The sequence below is a fragment of the Oryx dammah genome, unplaced genomic scaffold (assembly GCF_014754425.2).
Source record: "Oryx dammah isolate SB20612 unplaced genomic scaffold, SCBI_Odam_1.1 HiC_scaffold_29, whole genome shotgun sequence".
Taxonomy (NCBI): Eukaryota; Metazoa; Chordata; class Mammalia; order Artiodactyla; family Bovidae; genus Oryx; species Oryx dammah.
The window spans coordinates 75,223,272-75,247,265 of record NW_024070213.1 but is presented as its reverse complement, the minus strand read 5'-3'; the positions used below and the strand labels follow the sequence as shown (position 1 = coordinate 75,247,265).

The 23,994-nt window shown below is 40.5% G+C and overlaps 1 protein-coding gene across 1 annotated transcript in view; it reads left to right on the top strand.

The window, feature by feature from the left end:
- Positions 1-8,165: 8,165 nt before the first annotated feature.
- CPNE8 (copine 8) overlaps positions 8,166-23,994 on the top strand; it is a 256,264-nt gene continuing 240,435 nt past the window's right edge. Inside the window, exon 1 of the mRNA XM_040233468.1 lies at positions 8,166-9,198. Within this exon, the coding sequence (XP_040089402.1) occupies positions 9,065-9,198 (134 nt within the window). The 5' untranslated portion in view covers positions 8,166-9,064. The remainder of the gene's footprint in view (positions 9,199-23,994) is intronic.

Sequence of the window (23,994 nt, the reverse complement as noted above, 5' to 3'; positions counted from 1 at the left end):
AAAGCCCATCTAGTCAAAGCTATGGTTTTTCCAGTGGTCATGTACGGATGTGAGAGCTGGACTATAAAGAAAGATGAGCGCTGAAGAACTGATCTTTTGAACTGTGGTGTTGGAGAAGACTCTTGAGAGTTCCATGGACTGCAAGCAGAGCCAAATAGTCCATCCTAAAGGAGATCCATCCTGATTGTCCATTGGAGGGACTGATGTTGAAGCTAAAACTCCAATACTTTGGCCACCTGTTGCGAAGGGCTGACTCACTGGAAAAGACCCTGATGCTGGGAAAGATTGAGGGCAGGAGGAGAGGGGGACGACAGAGGATGAGATAGTTGGATGGCATCACTGACTCAATGGACATGGGTTTGGGTAGACTCCAGGAGTTGGTGATGGACAGGGAGGCCTGGTGTACTGCAGTTCATGGGGTCACAAAGAGTCGGACATGACTGAGCAACTGAACTGAACAGACATAAAACATCTTATTAAAAACTAGCAAGCAGACATTCTTTCTGCTGTCTTCTGATGTCTATGTTAGAAGCTCTTTTACACTTTAATAAAATTCTGTTACACCAAAAGCTCTGAGTGGTCAAGCCTGGTCTTTGGCCAAAATCCTCTCCTCCAGAAGTCACAGATCCCAGCATAGCACACAGCTTGCAACTGCAAACTTTCGTCTCTAATGCTTTGAATTATTTATGTGGTAAATTCTCTACTTTTGCTTCATGCATTGTTAATTTTCTTTTCTTTTCTTTTCTTTGGATTTTCTCTTGTTTTTTCAGTTGAGACCAGTTCTTCTCTGTCTTTTCATTTTACTCAAAACTCTGTGTCTATGAATATAAGTGAAATGATTATCAATTGTGTTTTCTAAGCATGTACTTATATTTGAGTGTCCTTATCAGTCATCTTGTGCCCATATCGTTTTGATCTGAGAGCCAGAGTTGATGTGAGTAAGAGTCATGTCTTTCTTCAGGGTATATTTGCAGCTATCATCTTTGTAGGTGGTGGGCCTGGAAATGAAGGGCCTAGGTTCAGTCAGATGTAAGCTGAGGCTTCCAGTCTGTTCAGTGACCATTACCACCCTATCAAGGGCAGGTTTGGATTCCAAGTATCCTTGCACCAGAGGGTAGCAATGCTTCAGTAAGAGAGGTCCATGTGGGCTTTTGGCTTGTAACAGGGCGTGAACTGTGATGGGCTGGCCTCAGACAGAGGTTTGGTCTGCCTTTCTTGTGCAGTCTGTGAAACCACCAGCAATGTCAGACCACGTATCTGAGTCTCCTTTATATCTCACAGCTATTGAGCCCAGCTTCCCCTGCTCCCATTCCTGTGTGGCATTGTTCTCTAGGTCATGCAGGGTCTGTGTAGGCTCTCAGAATGTACGTGGTATGGGCCCTGGCTGTCTGGATGCTGTCAAAGTTTGGGACTATCTATAAAATCTATCTGTGTAAGCAACTGCAATGACCACCTGCAGTGTGTTCAGATACTACCCCTGGTGCAATTCACCTCTGTGTCCCATAGTTCAACTCACTCAGTTTAACTTTAGGCACACATAGGAAAGTCATTGGAAACTAGGAATCCCTGGAACAGTCCTCAGTCTACCCTCTCTCCTCTGCCTCAGTGACAAGCCAGTGCTCATATGCTCCTCATGAGCAGAGTTCAGGATTCCCAAAGCCCTCCTGTTAGTTTAAGTTGCCCTCCAACAAACCATGGGGGATCCTCTTCCCTGTGTCTGACTTCAGGGCTGGCACACCCAATATGTGGCTTACAGCTCACTCCCAAGGGCAGATCTCCACAAGTGTATTTTCCCTTTTACTCTGAGTCCTCTCCCAAGGACAAAAGTCCCAACTTGATCACATTTATTCCCTTACTATTCAATTCTGTGTGGGTATTTCTTGCAGCTTTGGTTATAAAGGAGTCTTTCTGCAGTTTCCAGTTAGTTTTTAGTGGCATTTATTCTACACATAGACATATTTTTGATGTGTTCAGAGAGGTAATTGAGTTCTATGTACTCCTACACTACCATCTTGATCAACTTCTTTATGTTGGACTTTTAAGGAACTACCAAACTGATTCCCAAAGTTGTCATATCATTTTATGTTCCCACTAGAGGTATATGAGAGTTCCAGGTGTTTTAGACCCTTGTCAGTGTTATGTATGGTAAATCTCTAACTTCAACATTCTAACAAATGTGTAGTGGTATCTCACTGTGGTTTTAATTTATAGTTTTCTAATCAATAATGTTGAGCATTTTTTCATGTTCTTATTTGCTATTTGTAATCTTTGGTGAAGTTGTTAGTTCTTATAGATTTTGAGTGGTCTTTATATATTCTGGGTGTATGTTATTGATCTATATATATTTTGTAAAATGTTCCCCCAGTGGGTGCTTTGTCTTTTTATTTTCTTCATACTATCTTCCAAAGAAAAGGAAAATTTAAATTTGAAGTTCATTTAAATTTAAAGTAAATTTAAATTTGTGTTTAAATTTAACACAATTAAATTTAAATTTGTGTTCTTCTATGGATCATGATTTTTGTATTATATCTATGAAATCTTTGCCTAACTCAAGTTCATAAAATTTTTCTCTTTGTCTTTTTCTAGAAATTTTATGATATTAGGTTTTATGTTGAGATATAGGATACATTTTGGGTAATTTTTGTATATGGTATAAGGTATGGATTAAAGTTTATTATTTTTTCAAATAGATATCCAATTAAACTATTTTTAACTTGGATAACTACTATCACATTGTTCTCTTTAAGGATCATACAATTTAAACTTCTAACAAAACTGTATGAGGGTGTCTCTCAGTCTGACAATACTTGTATACTAGGAAAGAGTAGTAACTTCATCTATTGTTGAATTGCTTTTTAAAATTGTGAGGTTAAGCATCATTTTTTTTATATTTTAGACTTATTTCATTTCCTTTCTGTGAACTAATTATTTCTGTCCTCTGCTCATTATTTTCTATTGGGATGTTGGTCATTTTTTTTCTGTTTTAGGAAATTAATTTAAAATGTTGAATTCTTAAAATGTTGATTGCTTTTATATAAATAAAATAACCTTCAGAATATAACACATGAACACTGAGTTTGTAAAAAGTATTTGAACTTTTAACACTCTGAAATAGTGTTTTTAAAGGGCATCTCAAACGGTTTCATTAGAAAACTATTGCCAAGTTAAATGTAGGACCTTGTAAGATTCAGATCTCTTCATTCACCAAGATAATTTTCAGTAACATGGACTGATCAGAACAGCATTTGAAAAGTCCAGAGACACGGTGAGGCCATCTAAATAAGCTGCTTTGACTTAAACGGGCTATTGCTTTACTTTATTTTACTGTCTATATTTGCAAAATAAGACCTCAAAATAAAAAAGCTTGATTCCAGTCAATAAGATGTGTGGGTCTCAGCTGACTGATTTCCTACTATGAATCTCTTTAACAGCATAAATATTATTTGGCAAATATATCTATGGGGCTTTGATCCCTCAACATCCATAGGCAAAAACAGGAACATGTTATGATGTTAAAATGTTAAGATTCTTTGGATAGCTGTTGATGGATGAATTTTAATTAAGGAGGAGCTTAGTAAATGCCATAAATTATTTTTCATTAAAGCAGAAACTAAACCACAACACATTTTCATAGAATAAATAACTCAGGTTCTTCTTTTTAAAACTAAATCATCATTTTCAGTGTCTATGTAAACTTTAACTTACAACATTCTAAGAGACTCACTTGAGAAACACAGTGATTTAATTATTTGAATTTGAATAGAAAATACCCCATTTAATGTGACAAATCATGGTAAATTTAACAGCAATTGTTAAGGTATGAAACAGTTTTGTGAATTACAGAATTTTGCCCAAATTTCTTGAGCATTAGGGGAAGTTCCATTGAAATAACTATTTTAAAATATATCAAAAAAGGTGCTAAGTGTTAATATCACTAAACTATTAAATATGTAAGATTTATATACTTATCTGGTATGCTTCTCTAGTTTCCAATAAAACTTTCATTTTAATGCACCTTCTAATTGTCCAAGCAGGTAAGAAACCAGAGTATACTCTGACCATATACTAGTTAATGCTTACCTGCCCTGCTCTAAGAAAGGTCTAAATAAGGTTTAAAAATTAGTTCCTTACACATTATGGCCATAAAATGCCAGAAAGCTTGTTTCTGTGTGAGGTCCTCAGCAATGCAATTACTTACTCAATGTCTAGTTTTTGCACTAATGACTTCCGGAATACAGTGGGCTTCATGCTCAAGGCAGTAAAATGGGGCTAGAGGTGAGCTTCCAAAAGCATTTCAGCAGAAGAATCTGAAAAATAGACCTGGAATAATAACTGAAAATCTTTAGCATTTTGTAATATCAGTAATTATCCAAGTAAGAGAATGAGGCAAGTGCAGCATCAGAAAAACCCAAGGCAGTAATGTGACCTCTGCAGGATCTCCTACAATGATCCTGTGGTCTTTTTCTCTTGAAAGCCTCTTCTTCCTTTTCCTTAGTATCTTTGTCTTGTTTTCTTTTTTCTTTCCTATTTGTTCAAGTGCTTCTTCACTACCATTTCTTTGGTGGGATCCTTCTTTGTCTTTCATCCAGGGCAGATACTCATCCTACTTGATTCTTATTTTTCTATTTCTTTCTCTTTTTTTCCCTGGAGTGTTCACACATATCCTTGGATTCAACTCTAACTCTAAGCCATTGACTCCAACCTCAGCAATCCTATTGCTTCACCATAGCTTCAAAAGCCTCTTGTAATTTCCACCTGAGTGTTCAGCTCTCACTTTAACTCAATGTATCAAAGCAATTTTGACACATTCAATAGTTGTTGGCCACACAGCACCTGAATCACATATTCTTAACTCCATCACTTAGTTCAGTTCAATTCAGTTCAGTAGTTCAGTCTATCACGTCCAATTCTTTGAGACTCCATGGACTGCAGCATGCCAGGCCTTCCTGTCCACCATCAACTCCCGGAGTTCACCCAAACCCATGTCCATTGAGTCAGCAATGCCATCCAACCATCTCTTCCTCTGCCATCCCTTTCTCCTTCTGCCCTCAATCTTTCCCAGCATCAGGGTCTTTTCCAATGAGTCAGCTCTCCACATCAGGTGGCCAAAGTATTGGAGTTTCAGCTTCAACATCAGTCCTTTCAATGGACACTCAGGACGGATCTCCTTTAGGATGGACTGGTTGGATCTGCTTGCATTCCAGGAGACTCTCAAGAGTCTTCTCCAACACCACAGTTCAAAGTACCAATACTTCTGCACTCAGCTTTCTTTATAGTCCAACTCTCACATCCATACATGACCACTGGAAAAATGATAACCTTGACTAGATGGACCTTTGTTGGCAAAGTAATGTCTCTGCTTTTTAATATGCCATCTAGGTTGGTCATAACTTTCCTTCCAAGGAGTAAGCATCTTTTAATTTCATGGCTGCAGTCACCATCTGCAGTGATTTTGGAGCCCAAAAAAATAAAGTCAGCCACTGTTTCCACTGTTTCCCCATCTATTTGCCCTGAAGTGATGGGACCAGATGCCATGCTCTTAGTTTTCTGAATGTTGAGTTCGAAGACAACTTTTTCACTCTCCTCTTTCATGTTCCTCAAGAGGTTTTTTAGTTCTTCTTCACTTTCTGCCATAAGGGTGATGTCATCTATGTATCTGAGGTTATTGATATTTCTCCCGGCAATCTTGATTCCAGCTTGTGTTTCATCCAGCCCAGGGGTTCTCGTGATGTACTCTACATATAAGTTAAATAAGCATGGTGACAATATATACCCTTGACATACTCCTTTTCCTATTTGGAACCAGTCTGTTGTTCCATGTCCAGTTCTAACTGTTGCTTCCTGACCTGCATACAGATGTCTCAAGAGGCAGGTCAGGTGGTCTGGTATTCCCATCTCTTTCAGAATTTTCCACAGTTTATTGTGATCCACACAGTCAAAGGTTTTGGCATAATCAATAAAGCAGAAATATATGTTTTTCTGGAATTCTCTTGCTTTTTCAAGGATTCAGAGGATGTTGGCAAATTGATCTCTGGTTCCTCTGCCTTTTCGAAAACCAGCTTGAACATCTGGAAGTTCACAGTTCATGTATTGCTGAAGCCTGGCTTGGAGAATTTTGAGCATTACTTTACTAGCATGTGAGATGAGTACAATTGTGCAGTAGTTTGAGCATTCTTTGGGACTGCCTTTCTTTGGGATTGAAATGAAAACTGACCTTTTCCAGTCCTGTGGCCACTGCTGAGTTTTCCAAACTTGCTGGCATATTGAGTTCAGCACTTTCACAGCATCATCTTTTAGGATTTGAAATAGCTCAACTGGAATTCCATCACCTCCACTAGCTTTGTTCGTAGTGATGCTTCGTAAGGCCCACTTGACTTCACATTCCAGGATGTCTGGTTCTAGGTGAATGATCACACCATCTTGATTAACTGGGTCATGAAGATATTTTTTGTACAGTTCTTCCATGTTTTTTTGCCACCTCTTCTTAATATCTTCTGCTTCTGTTAGGTCCATACCGTTCCTGTCCTTTATTGAGCCTATCTTTGCATGAAATGTTTCCTTGGTATCTTTAATTTTCTTGAAGAGATCTCTAGTCTTTTCCATTCTATTATTTTCCTCTATTTCTTTGCACTGATCTTTGAGGAAGGCTTTCTTATCTCTCCTTGCTATTCTTTGGAACTCTGCATTCAAGTGGGTATATCTTTCTTTTTCTCCTGTGCCTTTCACTTCTCTTCTTGTCACAGCTATTTGTAAGCCCTCCTCAGACAGCCATTTTGCCTTTTTGCATTTCTTTTTCTTGGGGATGGTCTTGATCCTTGTCTCCTGTACAATGTCACAAACTTCCATTCGTAGTTCATCAGGCACTTTGTCTATCAGATCTAATCCCTTGAATCTATTTCTCACTTCCACTATATAATCACAAGGGATTTGATTTAGGTCATACCTGAATGGTCTAGTGGTTTTCCTCACTTTCTTCAATTTAAGTCTGAATTTGGCAACAAGGAGTTCATGATCTGAGCCACAGTTAGCTCCCTGTCTTGTTTTTGATTACTGTATAGAGCTTTTCCATCTTTGGCTCCATCATTACTTAGTGAAATTTCAAGCATCTTTTATGGCCTATATGTGTCCAATAAATACCTTTGCATTGTTTTTAAATAACTAATCTGACAGGGCAACTTTATGCATAGAGAAGAATCAAAGATGAAATTCTATGATTCATTTATCTAACAAGAAAAATGGCAGTTTACATTTCTTCTAGAATTATTGATGTTCATCTGAATATGATTATCTAGTGATAACTAGCCAACTTTAAGAACTTTCACAGAATAAACCCTACATTTATTGAAATACTTATAATGTCTTTAAAAGATGCTTTTATTAAGAATTTTACAATAACATGTTTTCATGATTACTAAACACAGAATAGGTCTTACTTTTATTTCTTCAATAGGCTTCTATAAAAGTATGGTTAGGTTAAAAAAATATACTTAAGTCTCTTCCCCAAAACTAATTTTGGTTAGCACAATGGAAATGTCTAGAGTTTTAGGGCATCTCCAAACAGGGAAAGGGAAAGAACAGAGAACTCAACTAAACTAAAGGGTGACAAGTGTTGGTTGCGGGGGCGGGGGGGGGGGAGGGAAGGAAAGGAAACCAAGAACGGAACGTGGGAAGGATTCTTGGGAGCATAAAGCCTCAAGACTGCACACACACATCCTCATGTGCAACTCTATAGATTCTCTAGTCAGGTGGCTCCCAGTGTATTAAAATATTACAACGTAGGGCAGGTCCTCGACCACGAAAACGGTTTGCCCCCTGAGTCAGTCTTGCCAGCTGGCAACTCAGTTATTGGTGCTATAAAGGACGATGGATATGTCTCACTCATCGTCTCACCTCCAGTCCCCGCCCCTCTGCTGAAGTGAAGTGAAGTCGTTCAGTCGTGTCCTGCTTTTGCAATACTCCGAGTGCTGATCTCTGTCTCCCCCTGGTGGCAACCGTCCAGGGACAAGCAGGCGCTCGGGCAAGGCAGGAGGGAACATGCCTGTAATAAAGATTGCGGCAAAGGAGCTGGGCGGCGGGTACCTCCTTTTGCAGCTTCTGCGTACTGGTACAAGTCTGGCCTTCCCAGAAAACAGTTTCCCAAAGGTGGCGCTCACTCCAGTTTAGTTCTGTTTTTATCTGTCCAGCTTCATTCAGGTCTTACCGGTTGGGAGTCTTTTGTTTTGACTTTCAGGTTTTAGGGCGTAACTTCCACGCGTTTGGAAACGAGCGGGCGAAGGAGAGTCCAGACGGTAAAAGGATTATAGACATCAGCAGCCCCCGCCCATATTCCGAAGAACTGAGGGATGAGGGAAACCAGATTGCTCCCTTAAATCCCAGATAGTACCCCCCCTCCCCCCCGCCCCTCGCTCCACCTTAGGTTTCCCCTGCTCTCGCCTTGTTCCATATACTGATCTGTTACTTTACCACTGCTTAGAGAAGGTTGGAGATCGTCTCGAAGTCCGTTTCATTGTCCCCAACCCTTAAGTGGCCGAGAGTGGGCAGTCCAGAAGCGAGGATTCGGCTCATCTGCTGTAGGGCACAGTGTAGGTCCTCCGTGGACTCCGAGGGCGAGATGAGGATCACCGGTAAATGGGAAGGGGTGGGCTTATGACGCGCGATTTGGGAACAGGCGTGGGTGTAAAGAGGCGGAGATAAAACACAAACCGCTTGCCAAGGCTGCCAGGGTTTGTTCTACTAGACGGTTGGGGTCTGTGTCTGATGCCCCCAGCCCTGCTAGGCTGCCCAGTGGCTCCACCGAGCCTGAAGCCTAGAGCGAGTAAAGGATCGCGGAGTGTCCTCAGCTCGAGCTGAGGGGGCAGGGAAGCCGAAATCCCGGGGCGCCACTTCCTCAGCAGCTTCAGCTTCCGCGGGCCTATTCTCTGGCGGCTTTACCCTGAGATCCGCCTCTTCTCTGCCTCCCCCTTTTCGCGAACTGCCTCCGCCTCCTTCCTCTGCCTCCACCCTCAATCCCCAGCCCTGTTTGTCTAGAGCTGGGTTAGGAGCCCTCGGTCAGCCAGAGCTCTGGATGTGGGTGCCAGACAATTCCAGGGCGCCTCTCAAGATGGACAGCCGCTACACCAGCTCCGCGGGCCTCGGGGATTTAAACCAGCTGAGCATGGCCATCCCGGCCACGCGAGTGGAGGTGTCCGTGTCCTGCAGGTGAGGACGCAGCCCTTCCCCTCCGTCCTCTGCCCCTACATCTACTGGGTCGGTAGCGTTTGGCAAGCGCGCAGGGTACGCCGAGGCTCTGCGAGGGTGAAAAGTTGCGCCATGAGTGGGAAATAGCTCAGCTGTGGGTCTCGAGTCACCGCCGGGGCCAGTCGCAGAGCGAAGAGCCAGAACTAGGAGCGAGTGGTGGGCTATGGGACTGAGACTTTCTTTCTGGGAAATGCTGTAAAAGTTGACTGGGCTGTGACTCAGCGGCGGGAATCTCTGGCCGCCGCCCACTTTACGAGCCCTTTTTCACGTCCCAAACTCGAGCTGTGGGGTTGGATGATGACAGGAATCGAAGGGCACAGCATTGCCAAAAGCGCTTGTGACCAATGCGCGCAGTGGCCCAGGACTCCCTCTGTTAGGCTATGCAAACCTGAGGTTGTCACAGTTGGCTCCGAACCGGGCAGCTTCCTCCCCACCCACTTCCTGGAGCAATCCAGCTTGGTTCCCCGCCTCCTCGTCCCCACCTCCCCTGGGGGAGCTTTTTTGCCTTTGACCTACTACGTAGAGATTTCCACCGCAGCCTTACCTAAACTGTGGGAAGTCGACTTTCTGCCTGCAAGTGGATACATTTGAGTGCCTGTAAAAACTCTGCTGTACATCTCAAACTCCTTTGGCTGACGTTCTTTGGGTCAGTTTCCTTGTAAATAAAGTAGTGTAATTGCTATATCGCAGATGATTTTAAGATGACAACACTGAGTGGAACCCACTCCCATGTTTGCAGACTTTGATCTTTCTCAGTGGAAAACTCTTAACCTGTACACTTTTCACTTGTTTTTAAAGCCCTCAAATCCTTTCCTTCCTTTTTTTAACAAAAAGAAAAAAAGGAAGAAATCTTGAAGAAATCTAATAAACATGGTTAAGTTTCGATGTAAATAAGTCCCTAGGCTTAAAATACTGTCAGTCTAGTAATATTTAATTTTGCATTGTCACAAGACTAACCCTGAAAGCCAGAAGAATGATTTCTTAAGGCTGGCTTCAGACCATTAGACACTAATGCTGATAGTGACAGCTAAATGCTGCCTGAGATTTCTGTCAGCTGAACAAGTGAAACTGTATGGAAAATTCTTCTTAGACATTAATTTCTAGATCTTTTTTTCTTTTCTGAAGCTGGCTTTGGATGCTAGAGGGAGGTTATCAGTATTTAACAGGTAATGCATAGCCTGAAGTCCTACAATGACAGCATTTTCTAGAGTTCTTATTTTCTGCTGAAATCCTGTAAATCTGCATGGCATGTGGCCTGTATGAGGAATGAATACAAATGTAAGTTAAGTCTGAATTTCCCATAAACTTTTTAGAGGTTGTGGGGAAATTATACTTTAGCTAGTCTTCCTGCCAATAAGGTCCATATTTAACCGCTCTCTGTCCCTCCTCTGATGCGGGCTTGCTGTGGTGCTGGGAACCCTGATCAATTGGCTTGAATCCAGTTTCTTTCAGCTTGCTACCTCAGAACCTGGAGAGCCCCTTGTTTCACCCCTTTTTTGATACCATTGATTTCATGTATTGTTTTTAATTTTTAAAGTTCAAATAAAAAAGTTCTGGAAGAAAACCCAGTACTTGTAGTACTTATATTGTTGATAATTGAATCTTGTGAGGATAGATGATGGTGTCCCTGGGGCTTTGGCATAAGATCTGGTTATACATTCTGGCTTTATATATATTTTGATGTCTAAAATGAAGATAATTTTGGCATTTATCTTATATAGAGTGTTATCAGAGTTTAATAAAATGATATCTGAAAAACACTAACAATGTAGACATGAAAGAAAATGTTAAAAATATTAGCTATTATTATGATATTGGAAATAGTATTTATTGAATAGTGTATTGCATATGGTTCAGCTATGGAATTCTGTAAATAGTCCTTCTGTTTTGAGCTTCAATAAATTGGTTAAAGAAGACACAGATAGAGGCAACCTCAGGATATCTGTTCTTTCTCTTTATTCTTTGATATATATAAAGAGCATATTTCCTAGATTGTCTGTAGGGATTTTATCTAGCAGCAAGGCAGAGTTGTAGGTCCCTTAGCCTTACCATTGGCAAGCAGAGCAAGGAATCACCTTGTTTTTTCATATTGAAGACTTTTGATGATTTGCTGATGACCCTTTTGATAACCTCCTTTCATTGTGCCCAGTCTAAGATTTTTTAAAACTTTATGACGTTTGCATCTTCATTTTGAGTGAGGTGAGAAAATCAACAATTGAAGCTTGAAGTTAAATCTAATTCGTGGAAATCATTTAGTCTATTCACTTAAGGAAGTGTTTGAGTGTCTTTTATGTTTAGCACTATGCCATGTTCCATGAGAAATGCATGAGAAGTTCTCTAAAAAAGTGAAATCTTCTTGAGAGATAAATATTATATAACATATAATAACATAGGACTAAATCCAAAGATGAGATTCATGAGGAGAAATGGAAGATACTGTGGAACAGAGTACTTGGAATGTGCTACAAAGAGGAAATGGGGCATGAGTGGAGACAAGACAGATTGGCATGGTTTTATGAGAGAAAGAGCAGCGGAGTTTCTGTAGTAGCTACAAAGTTGGTGTGTTAAAGTGACAAATATTTTCTAGCTATATTTATGCAGAGATAAAGCTCCTACTCTTTAACTTACCTTCTACTCATTATTCAGCTCTTCTTGCATTCATTTACCTAATTAAAATGGGTTACCTAATTAAAATGTCTATAGATGAAATGACACAACTTTAGAAACATAAAATAACATTCCTATTTTATTCTGAAAACACAGTAATATAAAATAAAGGTAAAAACAATGGGAAAAGTAATACGCAGTAATTAACTGTTTTCCCTGAGACCTTGGTTTGTTGCACTGTTTCTCACACGTTGTTTTGATGATTTTGTTATTTTCATGTCATTTTGATAAGCCAATGAGAAACTGGGATAGCAGTCTATATTTCTAGACTTTGTAGATTAGATATCACAAGTGAATCTTATTGAAGCAATAATCCTATAATGGTAATAAAATTAATTTAAAAATCTAGTGTGGAAGGAAGAATACAAAGTGGAAAGTAATGAGTGCATATTTTGTACTAGGAATTCTATAAAGCACTTCCTGACCTGGCTTTAGGAGAAGGCAATGGCACCCCACTCCAGTACTCTTGCCTGGAAAATCCCATGGATGGAGGAGTCTGGTAGGCTGCAGTCCATGGGGTCTCTAAGAGTCCGACAGGACTGAGCGACTTCACTTTCACTTTCACTTTTCCCTTTCATGCATTGGAGAAGGAAATGTCAACCCACTCCAGTATTCTTGCCTGGAGAATCCCAGGGATGGAGGAGCCTGGTGGGCTGCTGTCTATGGGGTCGCACAGAGTCGGACACGACTGAAGCGATTTAGCAGCAGCAGCAGCAGACCTGGCTTTAACTTGTCTTGCCTAATCTCCCACTACTCCTCACATAAGCTCTATGACTGAACATAGTGTCGACTTAAAAAATAGTCACAACCTACAAGTTGAGAGTTATGTTTTATTTGGTAGGAATTTTTAGGACTCCAAGCCCAGGAGACAGCTTCTCAAGTAACTCTGAGAAAACTGCTCCTAGGAGGCACAGGGAGGAGTCAGGTTATATGGAAGTTTGCAACAAGGGGAAGGTAGTCTGAACATCAAAAGATTATTGTTAATTATGGAAAACCAGATATCCCAAGTTAAGGAATTTAGCACTTTTCTACGTATGGGAAGATGCAAGAGTCTGGGCTTACTGAAATTATTCCTTTAATATGCATCCCAGCTATCTGGGACAAAGTGCTCACCAGGGGGACTGGCTGATGGCTGCCGGATTGTTTTTCTTGGGTGCCTTCTGGGCTCAGAAATTCACATTTGGAGGGCCAGAATCACAGATTGCTGTGATATCCTTATTAGCTGGTATAGCAGGAAATACTCCATTTCACAATAGCCTAACAACTATGCGCTTATATATGCAAAAGTTGGTGCCAGATAAAAGATGACTACAGAACAGTACTAAGAGGTACAGTCCCAAAGCATGTTCTGTTATCCTGTTGAACCAAAGTTTCTTTGTGTGTGTGGCTGTGCACATGCTTTTCTCTGACCTGAATGTCCCTTCCTCCATTCCCTTCCTTTCTTGATTAGCATTGTCTCCTTCTTCCAGACTCAGATATAACACAATTTTCTATCATGCTCCTCTCCCAAGCTGTATTTTGCTGTATTCTCAGAGCAGCTGGAAATGGCAGCCTACTCCAGTATTCTTACCTGGGAAATCTCATGGACATAGGAGCCTGGCAGGCTACAGTCCGTGGGCTGCAAAGAGTCGGACATGACTGAGCAACTAAGCATTCAAAGCAACTAAAATGTACCAATATCATAGTTAAAATTACTGGTCTCTGTCTGAACTTGGCACAGTATAAGTAGTCAATAAATGCTAGATGCTGTAATTCTCTGAATGAATCATCTGGCAAGGGATAGAGGTTTGCTTGTTAAAATATAGACTCTTAGATTCCAAACTAGATCTACTGAATGAAAATGCCTGGAACTAAGGCCCAGGAATCTGAACCTTTAGCATGTTTACCATGGGCTGGTTACACACATTAAACTAAAAAAAATGTATTGGTGAAATGAACAAATCTGTGAATAAATCAACACTGAACCTAGTAGTCAGAAATTTCTGTTTGCTTTGTATAGTGTCATTAGTGATTCATTCGCAACTTGTACCACCCACCCCAGCAAGCTGACAAGATGTCAGGCCTTCTTGGCACTGCAGTCTTCTCAGACACCTCATATATATATATATTATAATATATATATATATATATATATATTAACTGGAGGATAATTGCTTTACAATGTTATGTTGGTTTCTGTTATACAACAACTTGAATCACCAGAGAGCATGGAACTGAGTTCCCTATATTGTACGGCTGCTTCCCTCTAACATCTGTTTCACACAGGGTAGTATGTTTGTCAGTGCTACGCTCTCAGTTCGTGCCACTCTTTCCGTTCCCCACTGTGTCCACAAGTCTGTTCTTTACATCTGTGTCTCTATTCCTGCCGTGCAATAGGTTCATCAGTACCATTTTTCTAGATTCCACATATATGTGTTAATGTATATTTGTTTTTCTCTTTCTGATTTACTTCACTCTGTTCAACAGGCTGTAGGTTCATCCACCTAACTACCACTGACTCAAATTTGTTCCTCTAATGGCTCTGTGATATTCTATTGTGTACCACATCTTTTTTATCCATTCATCTGTTGATGGATATATAGGTTGCTTCCATGTCCTGGCTATTGTAAATAGTGCTGCTATGAACATTGGGGTACATGTATCTTTTTGAATTATGGTTTTCTCCGGGTATATGCTCAGGAGTGGGATTGCTGGGTCATATGGTAGTTTTATTCCTAGCTTTTTAAGAAATCTATATTTTACTCCTTCCTACAAGTAGTGCAGAAGGGTTCCCTTTTCTTCTTCCTCTCCAGCATTTATCGTTTGTAGATTTTTTGATGATGGCCATTCTGACTGGTAAGAGGTGATACCTTGTTGCAATTTTGATTTGCATTTCTCTAATATGTGGTGTTGAGCATATTTTCATCTATTTGTTAGTCATCTGTATGTGTTCTTTGTCAGACACCTCATATTATATAAGGCTTATGGATTGTTTTTTGGAAATTTTTTACCAGACTTTTTTTTTTTCTTTTACCATTTTTCTATACACCAAAAGTTTTAATTTACAAGTTTGATGAGTTTATGTCTCTATGCTATAGTTACTTGGTTTGTATTAACAATACTGTCAATTTAAAAAAAAAAAATACACACACACACATGCAACCTAAAAGTTGAGAGTTAGGTTTTATTCAGTGAGAATGCTAAGACTCAAGCCTGGGAGATAGTATCTCAGGTGACCCTGAGAGACACTGACTCAGAGGAAGCAGGGGAGGAGCCAAGGTATATACAGGAGGGGCAGGTAATCTGAATATTAAAAGATTACTGTTAATTAAGAGAAAGTTAAATCTCTCAAGAGATTTAGAGGTTAAATCTAAAGAGATTTAGTGATCTAATGAGATAAAGTGATCTTCTATGTATGGGAAGAGATTTAGAGATCTTCTAAAGCTGCAAGCATCCAGGCTTGTGAAATAATTTCATTCATATGCATCTAGCTCTCTGGGGCCAATCCTGCTTTCTTTATTATTCACATACTAGTTCCTTGTATACTGTAAAAGATGGTGAATGCGGCAGATGGCCACCTGCCTCTCACTTCCCCCTCGCTCCTGTGTGCTTACTGGGGAGGAAGTAGCTGATGGCTTTCAAATAATCTGACTTTCTTTCACCTGAGCTCAGAAATTTGCATTTGGAAAAGACTTGTTTACTTGTACAGCATAGAGGAGAAAACATTTCATTTCATAGTCTCTCCCCATGGTTGGAAATTTGACCATACTGGGAGATATTTCATAACCATTGTTTCTTTTGTCCCATGTTGCTGGGAAACTGATCCTAGGTCAGGTGGAAATTTTTTGTTGGTAAGTCATTCCAGGTGTTAATTTCTGGATTAGGTCCATTAATGGATAATAGATTCTCTGAATCCTCTATCTTCTAACCTAATAGGATCCAGGAGATATTTCCCTTGTTGTTTCTTCCTATTTCTACCTAGAATCACACTATTACAATTATTCTACATTATAAACGTGATCTGTTTCTTCAAGCTGTTTAGCTGTCATTAATTTGGCTGGGCTTGGTTATATATCATCTAATACAAGAGAAAACAATCTTATGAAATAAACAGATTACAAGCAATATAGCTAATAACTTGTTAAAGTTACAAGTAGCGATTTAAACCATGAGCTTCCGACGCCAAACTGTCTTCCTAAAAGATCACCAAGGCTAGGAAGTGGATCATCTAAGGCAGCAATATAATTTTTCCTGTGAGTCATTAAATGTGTTATATTAGAGGATTCATCTGGTATGAAAACATAACATTCAGTTTGAATTATAGCACTGTTAACCCCTTGAGATGTGCTAAGGATATCAAGGGCCATATGATTTTGTAATACAACTTTTCTCCACATAGAGACTCAGAATTTAGTAGGCTAATAGCCTGGCTGCTATCATTTAAGGCCTTTTGAGTGAATTCTGTTAAGGCTTCAATGTGAGAAATAATATTTTCTCACATTGCAAAGAAGGTGCAAAAGTAGCTGCTAAATGATCATACCAGTGAAATACAGATCTCTTGGTTCTTCAGGCTCATATTGATGGTAAATTTGCTGGAGTTCCATCTAAGTTTGTACATAAATGGCCTTGAGCCTAAGGGAATCTTAAAGTATACCTTCCTAGCCCTCTTGGCAGAAGCCAAGATCATAAATTGAACCCACAAAGCCATCGAGTCCCCTTAGTTGCCAGCCAGTTTATTTCTAGTCTTCTAACCCAATCTGTTCCATATCAATCACTTTCTTGAAGAGACATGGTACACTGGCAGTTTTCATAAGATACCTAGCCTAATTTTCTAGTGTTACTAAGTTGATTTTCTTTGGTATGATTTAATTGTTCTAAGCATAGGGGGTGCCTTTAGGCTTAGATGATCATAGCCTAGTGTTAACAAATAAAGCCATCCCATAACTGAGGAAGTGTCCCTCCTAAAAGTCTAGAGTTTACATTGTTGTTGTTGTTGTTGTTGTTGTTGTTGTTTTAGTGAAATTTAGCGTGTTGTTCTGATTGAACTATAATAATCTTAAGGGAAAATTCATGTTTATGGCCAGGGTTAGAATAAGTGTGTTTGATGGGGCAAGTAAGTGAGTCCCATCTAGTGACAGCAGCCCAAACAGAAAACTGTAATTCCTTTCTTCTAAAATAAACTTTCTAAGAGCCATCTAATCAGAACTTTGGAGGGGAGAAACCCACCAAGGTAAACCAGAGGTAATGGATGCAGGTAATTGACCACAACCGAACAATTTGATTGATTTCTAAAATTTGCATAAGATTGTGCCAGTGGTTTAAAAAATTTTTTTAATTTACAAGTGCAAGAGTCCAAGAGAACAAGAAGAAAACATTATGAACAATCATACAAGTCAGGTCCAGGATCTCGGTTCAGTTGTCTACTTTTGATGTCATTTTCTTGTCCTGGCGTTGGTCTTTCCCTGTTATCAGAGCACTGCTTTAAGGTAAGTTTAAAAGTCAGCAGTTCTCTTTATATACCAGTCTCATGCAGGAGCCCTTTTTAGGTGAGAATTATGAATTCAAAAGTCAATTCCCTGTCTCCCAGGCTTGAGTTCTAACATTTCCACTGAATAAAACTTAACTCAACTTTTAGGTTGCGCATATGTTTTTAGTTAACAATACCTTCCTCAATAAGGTGTTAGAAATATTCTTTTCAATGCTTTGCTGCAACTGCTTTAATGGATTGAAATAGGAATTTATGTGCTGCTAGTTAAACAAAATGATTATAAAAATTTAAGTTATATAAGCCTAAAGTTAAATAGATTACAGTAAAACAAACAGTTCAGTTCAGTTCAGTCACTCAGTCGTGTCCGACTCTTTGCGACCCCATGAATCGCAGCACGCCAGGCCTCCCTGTCTATCACCAACTCCCAGAGTTCACTCAGACTCACGTCCATCGAGTCAGTGATGCCATCCAGCCATCTCATCCTTTGTCGTCCCCTTCTCCTCCTGCCCTCAATCCCTCCCAGCATCAGAGTCTTTTCCAATGAGTCAACTCTTCGCATGAGGTGGCCAAAGTACTGGAGCTTCAGCTTTAGCATCATTCCTTCCAAAGAAATCCCAGGGCTGATCTCCTTCAGAATGGATTGGTTGGATCTGCTTGCAGTCCCAGGGACTCTCAAGAGTCTTCTCCAACACTACAGTTCAAAAGCATCAGTTCTTCGGCACTCAGCCTTCTTCACAGTCCAACTCTCACATCCATACATGACTACTGGAAAAACAATAGCCTTGACTAGACGCACCTTAGTCGGCAAAGTAATGTCTCTGCTTTTGAATATGCTATCTAGGTTGCTCATAACTTTTCTTCCAAGGAGTAAGCATCTTTTAATTTCATGGCTGCAGTCACCATCTGCAGTGATTTTGGAGCCCCGCAAAATAAAGTCTGACACTGTTTCCACTGTTTCCCCATCTATTTCCCATGAAGTGATGAGACCGGATGCCAAGATCTTCGTTTTCTGAATGTTGAGCTTTAAGCCAACTTTTTCACTCTTTTCTTTCACTTTCATCAAGAGGCTTTTGAGTTCCTCTTTGCTTTCTGCCATAAGGGTGGTGTCATCTGCATATCTGAGGTTATTGATATTTTTCCAGACAACCTTGATTCCAGCTTGTGTTTCTTCCAGTCCAGTGTTTCTCATGATGTACTCTGCATATAAGTTAAATAAGCAGGGTGACAATATACAGCCTTGATGTACTCCTTTTCCTATTTGGAACCAGTTAAGGCATACTCAAAAGTTATTACTTTCTATTTTAGTAACTACATTTTGTTAGACATCTAGACTCTTTGCTATCATCTATGCTCTATTTTTTTAATCTGTGGATTGAGAATGTTATGCATTCATGTGCTACTGCTCATCTCATTTCAATCCATGTTCAGTGACATCACGTTTGGTGGCTTGAAACTGACCATAGGGGGAATATTTATATTATAAGTGACAAACACTGCAAATCAGAGTTTGATTTATTGTTTTGTTGTTGTCTACACATAAGATGTTCTGTGGGAATCAGTTGGCTCTACAGAATTTATAAGAAAAGTATTATATATATTATTATTTATAAATTGTGTGCTCATCTACACATACTTTATATCAATAAAATTTATAATAAATTATGTACACATAGCACGTACATGCATTTAGCTTTTGGGGGGAAAACCTGTGGTTAAAGATATTTGCACATCACTGTTTATAGGCCTTTTGTAAAAGATACAGCATATACAGGGGAAAATTATTGCTGTTGTTAGATTTCACTATTAGAGATGGTGATATCAAGTTTGGCTCTGTCTCTGATTTTACTGTTTACTATAAGTGGGGTTGTGTGGTCTTTTATAATCTATGAAAATTTTGGCAGCCTGCAAGTATATTGTGAGTGAAATAAGGAGATTGAAATTTTGTATAATTTTTCCTTTCTTCTCCTTTTCATGTGGTCCTTTCTATATCCTTATTCCTCTTTACTTTGAAGAGTTTTTTGTTTCTCCATCTACTAGTGGAATGTACTTTGCAAATTTAGGTGTTACAGTTCCAACTCATTTAGTGATTCATTGATCACTGGGGGAAGCAAATTGAGATTTGAAGAGACAGAATCTGATTGGTCCAGTGAGAAATGGTCTAGTTTGAAACAGATACTGATACTGTTTTGAAATCTTTGGTGAAAGAGAATCAAAGTGCTCAAACACAATTGGCAGCTCCACCCCAATCCACATTGGTTTATTTCTTAGACACACTTTACCATTCTTTTGTCAGACAAAATGTTTGATGTTAGCATGTAAGTAGTGTTTCAAATGATCTGAGCTAGGAAAATAAGTCACAATGTGGGAGTTGCCTAGGTATATCTTAGCAGAGATAAGCTTTGCTCATCTTCTGTCAGTAGTTTGGTCCACCCTGCATGTATGTATGTATGTGTGTATACACACACACACACACACACATGTATATATATATTAATGCTAATATATATATTAGCACTTGGAGTGTTCAAAACAGCCTTGTGATATCGAGAATGTGCATCTAGAAGCAATTTGCAAAGCAAGGCCCCATGAGAAAGGGTGCTAAAGCTGTGCTTTTTTAGGTGTGCTGTTTGTGGCATAACAGTCAGAAACCTGAATTCCTCACTTGATTTTATTCAAGTCAGAGAAGAAAAACAATTCCTCTCAAAGAAGTTTTCTTCATTTGTTAGCCTGTTTTATAACAATAGCCAGTTTGCTTACTATTGAGGAGCATGGGTGTGGAACTAGACCACATGAACCTCTTTGTTTCTCAATTTCTTCATTTGTAGAGTGCAGATAACAATACATCTTATATTCGTTTTGAGGGTTACATAAGCTAATACAGCTACATGAGTTAAAATAATTTTTGTCATGTAACTGCAAATAGATATAAGCACAAAATAAAAATCACCTAGTATTTCATCAAACTATATCTGTTTAGTTCGTTTCTCTCTGTTAGGAGGTGAAGATATTGAGTAATAGCCTCCGAACTGAGAAGGAATTTTGAAACTGAAAAAAGGAGCAAGCAAATGAAGTTTCTGTTATGAAGTTTACTCTGGGTAACGTATAGGCAGGAAAGATGGGGTGGACAGAAGATCCAGAGGCATTGACAACTGTACTCTGCACTGCCAAAAGCGATACAGGGGGTTCTAAAGGACCCAAAGGTAAAAACAGAATCTGACTACCAAGTGAGAAGCATATCCACAGTCTAGAACTGGGGGCACCCACCCTATTTAACCATCTCAACAAAAGGCACTCTTCCAGCTTTCATTTTAAATGAAGGCAAGGGTAAAAGGGAACTCAATCTGGCTTGAGTGCATTAGTTTGTGAGTTAGGCTAAATCTCAGTCAGGTGGAAAGGACTGCAGACCTAGATGGAGCTGAAAAGGTGGAGCCAGTATGGTTCAGCTACAATATGGCCTGCACTATCTTTATCCACCATTCTTCCAAGAATACTCTAGAGCCAGATATCAGGAGTTTACCTGCCATCCCCACACATTGTCCCCATGTTATAAGGTTGAAAGACAATGACCCCTGACATTACTTCAGCAGTGGACATTGGCAGCATCTATACACCTGTAAGTCAGAGCAATTGTGGATGTCAGCATAGGTGGCGACCCAGGACAGGAATGCAATAGTGGAGGTATGTGGCACTAATCCTAGAAGGAAAACACTAAGGATAATAAGTGTTTTAAAGGTTGTGCTTGCCTTAGTTGTTCAACCATGTCTGACTCTTTACAACCCCACCAGGCTCCTTTATTCATGGGATTCTCCAGGCAAAAATACTGGAGTAGATAGTCACTCCCTTCTCCAGAGTCACTCCCTTCTCCAGGGGATCTTCCTGCCCCAGAACCTGGGTCTTCTGCATTGCAGGCAGATTCTTTATTGTCTGAGCCACTGGGGAAGGCCTTTTAAAGATAGCAAGAAAGACAAATTTTCATTCAGAAAGTATACTGTAGTTTGCTCTCCATGAGACAGGATCACCCTGGACTTTGGCACTTTTCCCAAGGACAATACCAGACATTTTGTCCCTTTACATTAGAACCAGGCAAGGAGATATTATATGTGGGGGCTTTAGTAGGGGCCCATAAAAGAAGCCCTATTTCAGTCTCCCATTTGATTTCTATATGGGAGATCACCTTGGTTATTCTGGGCCTTTACTTCGACAGAAAGATTGAGGAATTACTATGTCAAGGCCTAGCCTAGCCCTTGTCCCCAAGGTAAAAGAATGCCAAACCCCTGTGAGAGGTATACCATTACATCTCCAATCTAAGATAATCTTCCCAGGTAGGAGGTTCTGTGGCACTCCTAGGATAAGACCTGCATCCCACTGGATAGGTCTCAGTCCTTCTTCTAACACTTGAAATGTTAAGGATCTAGTTGGTGGAATAGGTACAGTCAGCCTCTCAGAAGCAGACATGTGGCCTGCTGTGGTTTGGCGTTTAACAGCCAGATGGCCTCTAATAGTAGTGAAGATAGCCTCTTAAAAACTCATCTGGAGAAAGCTTCTTCAATGTCTCTTTCAGTTCTTTCTACCAACCCTGCATCTCTTGGGTTATATGGCAGAGGAAGGTCGATGAAACCTCATGGGCTTCAGCCCATTCCTTTACGTCATGCCCAGTGATATAGATCCCTTGGTGGCTATTTATATACCTGTGGACCCAGTACATACTTTCTAACTTGGTCAAGCCCCTAATAGTGGCTTTTTGGTTTGCTCTTTTACTGGGAACAGCTTGTATCAGCCAGGTCTCTGTATCTGTATAGATCAATCACACTTGTGTCCTTCTGTTAAAGGCAAGGGGTTGATATAGTCCACTTATCATCTGGTCACTGGGCTAGTGGCTTATCTGATGTGACCAGGAATATGTCTCAAGTGTTGTCACCACAAGCTACAGTGGGGCAGTCCCTGTCAAATGCCTGCCCGTCAGTGTATTTGATGTAGAGGCGGAACCTCTTGGCTATCTCCCAGGTGGTTTTGGGGCCTCAGTGTCTGTCGGTTTTCAGTGAAGCCACTGTGCCATATCCAAGGAAGTCTTCAAGTCTTCCAGGAGAACAGCTCCTACCTTGGCTAAGGTGTCTGCTTTGTGGTTCCCAGGTAGTGTAGTTGGAGAATATACAGAGATGTGTCTTACCTTGACGGCAGCACTGAGTCGTGTGTGCACATCCCATATGTCTCTCCATAGGTCAGCTCCCCACAGGGGCTGTCACAAGATAGTCCAACTTTTCTGATATGTTGTGGCATCCACATGGTCAGACCCTTCACAGTCCATCTGTCTGCGTTTGTGTAGAAGGGCATAGATTCCTGAGTTACCATAGTCCTTACTACCCTCAGTTTAGCCCATTGCCTGCTGTGCTTAATGTCTTCTTCAAACCAAGTGACATTGAAATCCAGGAGAACTGCAGTGGGCCAAGTGCAGGTATTGCCTTGACTGCTGCCATTGTAAAGCATGTCTCAGGATGGAAGGAGTCCTAATTCTCTTTTTGACTTGGCTGAGAAGGGGAGAGATGGTGGTGTTTGAGGGGCCATATCTGGATGCGTGAAAGACACTGGCCCAAAGATGGAATGTAATTCCATAGACAGCAGATTTGAATTGTGCACATTACCTTGTTGCAGATACGGGTGCCACCTTTGCAGTGTGCTTACTTGTGCACAGTTACTTTTTGGTTTAAGAAGCATGTTCTTAATCCATTTACTTACTGGCAGTAAAGTTTGAACATACACTAATAAATTGAGATCAGTCCTGGGTGTTCATTGGAAGGACTGATGCTAACACTGAAACTCCAATACTTTGGCCACCTCATGTGAAGAGTTGACTCATGGAAAAGACTCTGATGCTGGGAGGGATTGGGGGCAGGAGGAGAAGGGGACGACAGAGGATGAGATGGCTGGATGGCGTCACTGACTCGAAGGACATGAGTTTGAGTAAATTCGGGGAGTTGGTGATGGACAGGGAGGCCTGGCATCCTGCGATTCATGGGGTTGCAAAGAGTTGGACACGACTGAGCGACTGAACTGAACTGAATAAGTCGATGGTGAGGCCTGTTTGCTGCAGGGCCAGGACGACTATCAGGAGCTGTTTTCCAATAGAACTTTACTTCATGTGGGGTCCCTTCCACAACTGAGACTAGAATCCTAGTGGGATGCGTTTCCATTCCTGCCTTTCCCACAGACCCCAGCCAAAACCTTCTAGGTACAAGTTTACATCTAATTCACAGGCAGCATTCCATATACATATGCCCAGTGCTTGAACTTGTTTTACTACAATTTTGGCCTTTTCAAAGGCTTCCTAATGGTGGATGCCCTAATCTCATTTTTGTCCCTTTCTAACCAGAGAGTACTATGTGAAGAGAATGTCCCTCAGTTGTGCCCAACTCTTTGCGACCCCATGGACTACACAGTCCACAGCATTCTCCAGGCCAGAATACTGAAGTGGGTAGCCTTTCCCTTCTCCAGGGGATCTTCCCAACCCAAGGATCGAGCCTAGGTCTCCCACAGTGCAAGTGAATTCTTTCTGAGCCTCCAGGGAAGCCCAAGAATACTGGAGTGGGTAGCCTATCTCTTCTCCAGTGAATCTTCCTGACCCAGGA